At 38.6% G+C, this 10,878-nt stretch overlaps 1 protein-coding gene across 1 annotated transcript; it reads right to left on the reverse strand.

Annotated features, from left to right (window-relative positions):
* Positions 1–3,493, reverse strand: LOC120739815 (ubiquitin carboxyl-terminal hydrolase 37-like). The gene is made up of 11 exons (XM_040041717.1): positions 3,373–3,493; positions 3,072–3,128; positions 2,840–2,971; positions 2,625–2,748; positions 2,388–2,539; positions 2,183–2,282; positions 1,966–2,042; positions 1,678–1,786; positions 1,010–1,067; positions 683–840; positions 1–596 (listed from the first exon to the last, which is right to left on the reverse strand). The coding sequence occupies exons 3-11, from the start codon at positions 2,941–2,943 to the stop codon at positions 591–593; spliced, it is 888 nt and encodes a 295-aa protein (XP_039897651.1). The 5' UTR covers positions 2,944–2,971; positions 3,072–3,128; positions 3,373–3,493; the 3' UTR covers positions 1–590.
* Positions 3,494–10,878: the final 7,385 nt, after the last annotated feature.

Genomic DNA, 10,878 nt, shown 5'->3' on the forward strand with positions numbered 1-10,878 from the left:
ACTGACAGCACTAATTTGTTGTTTCCAGAGAGCAAGCCAAACACTGGTCCAGAAAAGGACGATCTCTAGTAGATTTTGTTTTAACCTCCTAGGACCTGGTGTCCACATATGTAGACATAACATTTTGGGTTGTCTTCAAAAACCTGATATCCACTTATGAGGGAGGACATTACACTGCCACTGTTCAATCGAAATTTAAAATGAATGTCCTCATATGTGGATCTCATTCTTTTGAGAAACAAAAAAAAGATAGTCCGAATCTGATGTCTTTGTTTTTACATTCATCAGGTCCCAATCAACCCAAATGGCACAGAGAAATTAAAAATGCATGCCATGAAAGTTCAGGTCTTAGGAGGTTAAAAATGTCCCTGCTGATGAGACCAGTGAATGTGGGGCGACGGTGGCAAGAAAAAACTCCCTCCTGGAGGAAGAAATCTTGGGAGGACCAGGCTCTCTGGGAGGACCCTTCCTCCTGAGGGCAATACTTACCTATACTTGTCCTCCAGTGTGCGATGGTGGGCTGGGACGACTGCTTTTCCTTCTCAGCATGATGATGACCTTAACTTCCTTCCTTCCTTCCATTTCCTGTTTCAGAACTGAGAATGAAGACAAAACTGGTTAACAAGGTAACAGGACATTTAAAAATTCTCTCACTTCAGGATGAGATGCTGTGTCTTCTTACGTTTCTCTTGTAAAACAGGATGTAGGCCGACTGCTGCTGTTCCTCACAAACTGCAGATCCAGTTGTATGGAGCACCTGTGCGTCATTATAGGTGAGCCAGCGATCTGATGTAGAGTGCTGACTCTCCTCGGGATGGACAGAACTACAGATGTAGTGTCCTGAAATCACATTAAGACAAATGAATCCAACTTCTGGAAGTCAACTGATTCAAGCAAACAGTGATTTTGACTTAGTGCTTCTTAGAACATCAAAAGCTTTTGTGTGTGAGTCCTTCACTGAAAAGTAGCAAGTTTTCATTTTCTGTTTGTCACAAGTCTGTTGTTTTACCTGCCTCTGTGCCTCCATAATGACCGATGATGCTGACAAGACTATAACAGCCACCACCCTGAGAAGGAACAAATCCAAAGAGTGTTAGTTTCATAAAGTCTCACATCAGTGCCATAATTAAGCTGATTTGCTGAGGCCACGTCCACACTAATGCGTTTTCGTTTGAAAACACATCGTTTTCTCTCCGCTTCGACCTCCCGTCCACACTGAGACGGCGTTTTCCTCAAGGAAAAACACAGCATCTTGAAAACGCTCTCGAAAACGCATACATTTCAAAACGGAGTTGTCCCGTCGCAGTGTGGACACTCGAAAACGCAGACTTTCTAAAACGATGACGCATTTTAGTCATGTGATGCAGTCATGTGAGCAATTAAACAAAGATAAGCCGAGTGCATTATACAGCAGTTGTTTTGATTGCGCTCAACTTTGACAGCCCTAAAAAAGATTAATATCAGTTTGTACATGCTCCGGATAGCTTTTCTTCAAAATCTGTAATTCTCACTCACTTTTGCGCATGCGCAGGACTGGAACGTAAGCGTTTTCGGCCGTTTCAATGCAGACGCACAACTATTTGAAAATGACTGAAAACGCTAGTGTGGACACGGAGTTTTCAAATCTATCCGGGCTAGTGTGGACGTAGCCTGAGACGTTCTGCAGTCTGTTTTTACCTGATTGGATGACACCACCAAGTCCCTCTGCAGCCTGACGGGGTCATCCACCTTCTGAATGTTGTAGGTTTGTGTAAATCCAAACCTCTTCAGATGCAAGATCAGAACTCTGGCAGAAAAGAAAAAAAAAACACAAACAAGGTAGAAAATAAGAAGAATGAGTGTCAAACACAAACAGAAGATGGGAGAAAACGACTGCTCAAATATTGTCTCGAAAAACTCTGATATTTGATGCGCCACAGTTTGGAAACCTGGTCAGTCGATCAATTCTGATGTGACCTTACTCACCTTGGCAGTGTATCAAAAGACGACTTCAGTTCTGAGGCTGTCCCTCCACAATCACAGCGAAATTCTATTTCTTGTTCCTGAACAACAGCACAGAGAAAACAGGCTTTATGGTAGAAAGAAATCTCAACATATGCACACACACATACACACAAACACTAACAAAAAAGGTGTGTTAAGATCGCTGATACGACAACTCTATTGGAATTTGTGATCTTACCTTCAAGTATGTCTCTAACATGTTTATAATAGACCCCTCTGGAACAAGGTCAAGAGACAAGCTGGTGAATTCCTCTTGCTGTGTTGATTGGTGACCGCAGCTACACATTTCAGGAGTAACGTAGTTAAAGTAAAGATGAGGTACGTGGAAAAGAGGTATATGAAAATATTGCAACCAGCTCTGCGTTTCTGAAAGACAGGCTTACCTCTTGCATGTCCTCATGTTTTCCATTTTAAAAATGTGATGCTCTTCTACTGGGCAGGTATAACTTTGGCCCAGGAGAGCTGCGTTCCTCTCCAGGTGAGGTGTGAGCCTTTTGACCTCATTGAGGAATAATGTTAGGAATTCATGAGCGTCCTGAAAGAAAAGCAGAGAGATTTAAAACAGTACATCAAAATCAGAAGGTAAAGCAAAAAACGAAATGTCCAAATAGCTGACGCACTTTCTGTGCACTGCCGGTGTATTCGGGAGCTTGATTGCTGAATGCCTTCTTAAAAGCTCTTAGGTGGTGATCTTTAAGGCCATAATCTGTTGACTCATGACAGTCCCTGACATCAATAAGCCTTCTGTAGAAAGGAAGGGTAAACAGACATTTCTGCTGTTAGATCTCTTTGTTCTTCAGGTTTTTGAAGAAAGTAGAAGGTTGACGTAGCACACCTTAAGAGCTGAGCTTCTGGATCTGTGCTCCACAAAACCCCCTGACGCCTGATGTCTCTTATGAACTCCTCAATGTTGAGGAGGCTCTGAAGGCAGGAGTTCATGTAACAGGTGTTTCCGATGTTTGGAAACCTGACACACACGCGCAACGTTTACAGTATCAGTGTAAAATAATTCATTTTCTCCACTTTGACAAAGTGAGCTTTGGTCTTTGTGCACCACGTGTACTCACCCGAAGCGGTCTATAGTCCCAGTTTGACTTTCTATTTTTTTCCCACCGCATGCTGCACTGCTCCAAAAAGGTAAAAACACAAACACAAAATTAGGAAAGATGTCAAGATTCTGAGCAGTGTATGTGCATGTATGCATGAGCTTTGAAGTTGAAACATTTTGGAGGACGTCCAAAAGTAGTAAAAAAGATGTAAATACACAAGGTGGAAAAAAAATGCCAATAAAAGGGAAATAAAACAGCTCCAACTAAACCACTGCTATAAATATCTCCAGCAGCATTAAAGAGTGGCGCATTTCTTTACCTCTGATGAGACGTAGAAGGAATTTCCTTCTCTGCCACGTTTTGTTTGTGTAATTTCTGTTTAGAAACAAGAAAACCAACATCAGTAATGGCATAAAACAAACATACCAAGGGAGTCTCTCCATGAAAAGTGTCCAGTTAGAAAATTTGGTATTATTTCATATTATTTATCACTTTAGTGAGCTGTCAGCTCATGAATCAGATATATAGGAATATCTTTAAATAAAATAAAAACAATTTATTCATGCTTTAAATTGAGTTTTAAAGTTTGTCCTATGAAATACAAAATCCTTCATTTGGTTCTGATCAAAATTCAGTTTTTACAGAAATCATCCATGAAGCTTCATTAAAAGATTCAAAAATGCTTATTTACCATAAAAAATATTTAGAGAAACATCCTGCAAGTCTCTTCGAACTTACCTTTCTGTGAAAAAAAAAAAAACGTTTAAACATCTTTGACCTTAATTTGAGGACATAGATGTGCTAAATTGCTCTTAATTTTTCTCATTTAACTGTGATGAGTAAATGCTTGATGACAGTGACTCTTTCCATAAAACATACCTTCCAGAATTTAAAAAGAAACCAGCGACACTTTTTTTGTGTCTTCACAGTGTTGCTCACTGCCTCTGCATCGCTGTCAGTTTGCTGCAGAGGACGAACAAACATAAGTTTATTAAAAAAGTAAAGTCACTTTAAATTAACAAGTGCAATTTAAAGAGAATGTGCATTTCATATGTTTTGTGTAAAAGCAAACCGAGGAACAGCAGAGGTGTCTCCATTTTCTCTTCTTCTTTTGACCATTTTCAGCAACACAAGCATCCGGGATGCTGATGAGGACAAAAGTGTAAATGTTATTTTTCAAAGTGGAAATTTTTAACAAGGAGTACATGCTGGAGATTGCAGATAAAAATGAATAACTGTAATGGAACAAAATCATGTATTTTGTACATTTACACTCTACATTTTCAAACGCTAATCTCTGAATCAATATAAATTATAGACAAGACTAGAAGTAGTAAAAAAGATGTAAATACAAAACACCAATAAAAGGGAAATAAAACAGCTCCAACTAAACCACTGCTATAAATATCTCCAGCAGCATTAAAGAGTGGCGCATTTCTTTACCTCTGATGAGACGTAGAAGGAATTTCCTTCTCTGCCACGTTTTGTTTGTGTGATTTCTGTTTAGAAACAAGAAAACCAACATCAGTAATGGCATAAAACAAAGTATATGGTAAGAAAATACAATATCCTTCATTTGGATTCAAAATTCAGTTTTTACAGAAATCATCCAAGAAGCGTCCTTAAAAGTTTCAAAAATGCTTATTTACCATAAGAAAATATTCAGAGAAACGTGCTGCGAGTCTCTTCAAACTTACCTTTCGGTGAAAAAGTAGTTTAAACATCTTTGGACTTGATGTGATCGCAGCGAAAATCTCCTCAGCTTTGCAAAAGTTTAACTGAAAACAAGCAGTCAAAGGTTGTATATTTATAAACTTTCAGCATAGAACGTTCATACCCTGAACAGCAAACATCAGCATTATGATGTATGGGGCTAATTTGCATATTTTGGAATGTATGCTCATTTGAACTGTATGGTACTCGTCTCCAAGCAACTGCTACAAAATACAGGTCAAGTCAAGTGGCTTTTATTGTCATTTTAGCCACGTGCAGAGGTACTGTACAGAGTGAAATGAGACAGCGTTCCTCCGAGACCCTGGTGCTATATATGACATATACGGACAAACCCAGGACTACATAAAGTGCAGTGTGCATAAATTGCAAAAATAAACAAGACAAAACAGTGCAAAACTAGACAGAACAGGACAAAACTCAGACAGGGGTGGATCACCCTTATATTATGGTCTGGCCACCCTTAGAAAGGCCATAACACTAACTAAAATGAAAATGAAAACTAGACTTATAACTGGCTGGTGTCCTTACCAGTGACCTTGGGTCTGAACTGTGGGCTCCTCTTTCCAGGTGTTCGTACTGCCTGAGTGGGACCAAGATGTGCTGTCTTGCCTCTTTTGGGTTTTCTGCATGTTTCTGGCTCAACATGCAAGTATCCACTTCTTGACGTTCGTTGTTGGTTGCAACCGCTTGAGGTTTTTGGGCTCATTTGGGTTCTCAACACTGGGTGACTTTGATGGGAGTGAAAGCATCTTCACAACATAAATCACCACACTACCTGCTTTTGTTTCAGTTTTTTTTTTTAATCCTTTTTAACATGTTTGGGTACTGGGTTTACCTGTAATGCATTTTGTGCTCCAAAAGCTGTTATTTTGTGCAGCTGTGCTCCAAAAGCTGAGGGCATGACCTTTTTTATCATTAGATTGTGCCACACCAGCACCTGAGAGAAAAGCTTTGAGTTTGATTTTGTGTTTTGCAGGCACTCAGGAGAATAAGTCATGATGTTTCTTGTGCCAGGAAACTGTTTTAGACTTAGAGCTTTTTATTGTCATTGTGCAGTTTCTTGCACAGTGAAATTGGGTAAGTGGAGAGCATAGAGCCGCTGTATCTGTGCGCACCACCATCTTGCATTTTTTGCATGTTTGGATATGCGCCGATGGTGTGCGTCCAGTGGTGTCAGCTGGTGAACCAGCTGGTCATTCAAAAAGCACCTTTATGCCCCTCACCATTAATGGAGGTCCCATTTGAGCGCATTGGCATGGACCTCATTTTATCGATGAGAAAAAGAAAGTCTTTAGTTCAGCTGTTGTTAACTGATCTTGACTTTGTTAATTAAACATTGCAAACCTGCCTTCAGTGTGTCCTCTACATGAGGTCACTTAGTACACCACAGCACGGTGAGTTTTTTTGAGCTGATGAAGTTCAGCCAAAACAGGAAACTTGCAGCAGGAGACAGCAACTTGTTAAAATGTTATAAAAGGTACAATGAAAGATTTTCACCCTACAGGGTTGTCAATGATCCAAGGATAAATGTCTAATTTGGTCAACATTTTATAAGCCATTTCTGGAGAGACTGCAGTGGAAATGTTGTCACTTATGGACTTTGCTACCTGCAGCTAAACATTTGCAGCTAAATCATTTATTTAAAAGCAGAAGCTGCAACTGATCGAGGGAATATTTGTCTGAAAACTTAAACTGAACTCCAAGGGTACCATTGCTCCAGCTTACCATCTTTACCTGAGTGAATCAGTTTGTTGAACAATCTAAATGATTCAGAAACTTCTGTGACATCAACTTAACTAAGGCTCATTACAAATTTCACAAAACACTGCTGAATACTTTTAATATTTTTTTATTAGTTATTTTTGTTTTTGTTGTTATTTTGATTTTAATCAAACAAAATAAAATAAAGAATTAAATCATTTCTTTGTTTTTTTTTTAAATTTTATTTATTTTACAAATAAATTAATAATAACAACAAATTAGTGCTGTCAGCGTAAACGTCATTAGGTAAAATGACGTTAACACTGACAGCACTAATTTGTTGTTTCCAGAGAGCAAGCCAAACACTGGTCCAGAAAAGGACAATCTCTAGTAGATTTTGTTTTAACCTCCTAGGACCTGCTGTCCACATATGTAGACATAACATTTTGGGTTGTGTAGACCAAAATACTGGGTGACTTTGATGGGAGTGAAAGCATCTTCACAACATAAATCACCACACTACCTGCTTTTGTTTCAGTTTTTTTTTTTTTTATCCTTGTTAACATGTTTGGGTACTGGGTTTACCTGTAATGCATTTTGTGCTCCAAAAGCTGTTATTTTGTGCAGCTGTGCTCCAAAAGCTGTGGGCATGACCTTTTTTATCATTAGATTGTGCCACACCAGCATCTGAGAGAAAAGCTTTGAGTTTGATTTTGTGTTTTGCAGGCACTCAGGAGAATAAGTCATGATGTTTCTTGTGTTTGTCATGTTAGTATCTCAGTGCTTGTCAATCACCAGTCAACAGTGCACTCAGAAAAATTATGGTTCTTAAATGGTTCTTCAGATGTCTTCATGGTTCTTTAAAGAACCATCATATGTCAAAGAACCTTTTCATTTTGTGGATGGTTCTTCAGCTATTACAAATGGTTCTTTAAAGAACAAACGGTTCTTCATCCTTAGCAATCTAAGTTTGATGGTGTAAATGGCATAAATATTTATTCACTATAATGAGGCTGTGAATTATACTGTGTGTTTTCTTTGTGTGCATGTGTGTGCGAAGGGGAAGGGTGGGATACCTGGCAATTACCCTTTAAGAGAACATGGTAGGAAACTGAATATTCAAATAAAAGTTAGAAATATTTGCAAACAATAGACACAATACACACATTCAAATACCTTACTTTAGTTTTAAATTTTAATAAAGCATTACTATTTTCTACTCCAAGGCATTACTTTTGAGATTATTATGTATTTTTGAAAATATAGCATAATGATAATACTAGTTATTGTAAACTTTACAAACCACCCAGCAGTATGTAAAGTCAAATTATAAGATACAAGTAAATAACAATTGCAGAACAGAATGTCAGTGTAATGAACACACACTTCGTTTTGACAAAGCGCACTGCTTAGGTAAATGATCTGAGTAGTTGTTCATCACTGAGCAATTTGTTAATATGTGTTTCGAGCCAAATAAATGACAGGGAGAGAGAGAGTGACGTCAGAACACGTCATACTATAACCTCCCGGGAGCGGACGGAGGGGGTCAGTCGTTGGGATGCGCATGCGCAGACAGAGTGTGCGAGCGGCGGGCCTTGACCTTTCGGGGGAAAAAAAAACTCACGGACGGTGACAGCGAAACGGATAACAGTCTTCAGTACCTGCTGGACTTTGAAGCTGTGGATTCTGGGACTGTTAGAAAAGGTAAAACATTTTCATTAAAACCTTATTACTGTTTTGTTTTTGTTACTCGTCATTGTAGCTTGCTGTTAATGTTGTGCTAACAGTAGCGATTAGCTAGATACGTTAGCCGTTGAGGTCAGCGCAATTTAGTATCCAACTGTTTTCCTAACAAAACCACTGTTATAATTAAGTGAAGGTGCTCCCAGCTAATTTGAACCTTTGGCTTCTAAAATATGTGGTTCAATTGCATGCTGCGTACATAACCTAATGTCAGCTAGACCGAAATTAAAATTTAATATATTGTTAAAGTCACTAAAATGGCGCCTGAAGCCTGTTGTGATGAAGAGCATCTGGCTGCAGCCACTGTGGAGCTCCACAGTAGCCGGAAACACGTGACCTCCACAGTAGCCGGAAACACGTGACCTCCACAGTAGCCGGAAACACGTGACCTCCACAGTAGCCGGAAACACGTGACCTCCACAGTAGCCGGAAACACGTAACTTCGGTTAAATCGACTTTGACAGCGAAAACTAAATTGCGTTTTTGTTACTATAAAATGGTTTTAAGTGGGGTGGGTTTTTTTAACACTCTGGGTTTGTTCAAAAAAAATTCACCATCCCCTAAATTGTTCGTGGCCAAAAGTGACACTTGCTGTTTCGCTGATTTATTATTATTTTTACAGTACATCGTGTTGTGCGTTCTGATTGCTGTAGACCATTGTCAATCAATCTAGTCCAGTGTCTCCTGTACAGGAGCGGTCCCTAATAGGCCCACGGACCGGTCCCGGTCCGTGAGTCCTTTGGTACCGTTCCGCGAGAGTTGATCCTCCGGTGTGAAATGTATGGTTGTAGTTGTGTGTCTTATTTTGAAAGAACTATTTACACGTTACCATAGCGACCAGAGAGCGTTAGGAAGCAGAGAGGAGGATGTCACTGTCATTGTTGTTGGCGCACAGCTCAAGTCATGTTTATTATTATATTTACAAAATACCACAGTTTCTTCTTTTTTATTCTTTTGTTGTATTTATCCACGACACCTTAAAGGTCGTTCCCTGAAAATATTGTCTGACATTAAAGTGGTCTGTGGCGCAAAAAGGTTGGGGACTCCTGCTGTACAGTACATAATGCGTTTAGCTTGTCGAATTTACATAAATCTTCGATCGCTAGCAGTGTAACTCTGAAGTGCTGTACTGTATGTTTGTAAGTTTTCTCCCAAACAAACACAACAATGCCGACGAAACGTTTTGCACCCTCAAATGCACCTTTAGGTTTCATTCCATAATACTGGACTTATGTTTCTACGAAGGTTTGAACTCTAACAGTGTTTAAACAAAAGAGAAAAGTGTGAAAATGTTCATGCCTGTCTGAGAAAAGTGTATAAAGCATGTAGTGAGGGGTTTTACAGTCTTAACATCTGTAATAATTGTAAAAAATAAAGTTGGCTATGGATTTCACCTACCGCGGGTTATTTTTTTAACGTAACACCAGCGATAAACGAGGGACTGCTGTATTATGAATACCGGTAGTAGAGTCTGGGACATCTAATTGATTAACATCAACATTGATTATTATGCACTATTATTTTTGTTCAAGGAGAGCCAAAAATATACAACTCTCTCTCAGCTTGTTTGTTGCCAAAAATGGCCACTTTTTGTGTATGTTCACAAAATGCTATAAAATGTATATTTCTTAAAACATTTATCTACTTTTACCGACGTGATTCTTTAAAATAGCACCAGTCCTTTTCATCAAAATCAAAATTGTATCTAAATTTTTTACTCTTTATAGCCAGTTAGGTTATATATTACCATTAACTTTTCTGGTAAAACGGTGATAAAGTCCTAATGTTTTCATGAAACTTCCTTTTTTTCCCCATCTGAGCATCGGGGAAAAGGCTGTCTTGCAATTGTTGAGGTCACTAGTGTGTGCCCCATTTCTTCCAGGATCACTCTCTTTATAGGTTTTAGTGGACTCCTAGTACTGCGAAGTGGTTTCATGGTACAAAGGGATTGTATTCCAAGATCTGGGAGACTGTAGAAATGAGCAGTGATGGCCTTCCTACCATCTTTCCAGAAAAATAAGTGATCTGTAAGCTGTTAGGCTTACTTACAGCAGCAGCACTTTCTGCACCTGCATAAACTCCAGGACACATTTACTAACGGTGTTTGTTGCTGTATGTGCAGCTTTGAATTTTTTAATAATATATATTTTGTTAATATTTTGGCTATGGTGTCTTGTTATGAAATGTACAAGAGTAAAAGTGTTTTTAGCAGGTGCTTCAAAGCTAAGTTTGACTGGGAAACTCAAAGCTCAATAGGCTGCATCAACAGAAATTCACTGCAGCCTATGTAATATTTCATGCGTCATAATTTATTCTACTCTATCTTGCAAATACATATTTGTGTGGCAATGTCATGCACAACACACACAACTATTAGATCCTTAAGATCAAACCCGTGTCATTGTTTTGGTCCACTGCAGTGCAGTAGTCAAAAAAAAGAATAAGTGAAGTGTCCACAAATGGCCAGGATAGAGCCCAGAGTGTTAATGTTTAAAATGTATAAAAATATTATTGATTACAATTCTTTACTGTTAATATCAACAATAAGCTTTTTATTTTGAAATTACAAGTTTAAAAAAATGCTGTTACATTTAATGCTATTTCACTGTAATCCTTTATTATAAGTATGGATACAGAATCAAGTGAA

The sequence above is a fragment of the Simochromis diagramma genome, unplaced genomic scaffold (genome assembly GCF_900408965.1).
Source record: "Simochromis diagramma unplaced genomic scaffold, fSimDia1.1 OVJJ01000304.1, whole genome shotgun sequence".
NCBI classification, from domain to species: domain Eukaryota; kingdom Metazoa; phylum Chordata; class Actinopteri; order Cichliformes; family Cichlidae; genus Simochromis; species Simochromis diagramma.

Coding starts and splice junctions, on each gene's coding strand:
- LOC120739815 (XM_040041717.1), bottom strand. CDS start 2,943: ATGAACTCCTGCCTTCAGAGCCTCCTCAACATTGAGGAGTTCATAAGA. Junction 2,283..2,387: donor AACATGAGGACATGCAAGAG/GTAAGCCTGTCT, acceptor TGAAATGTGTAG/CTGCGGTCACCAATCAACAC. Junction 2,043..2,182: donor TGTTAGAGACATACTTGAAG/GTAAGATCACAA, acceptor GCTGTTGTTCAG/GAACAAGAAATAGAATTTCG.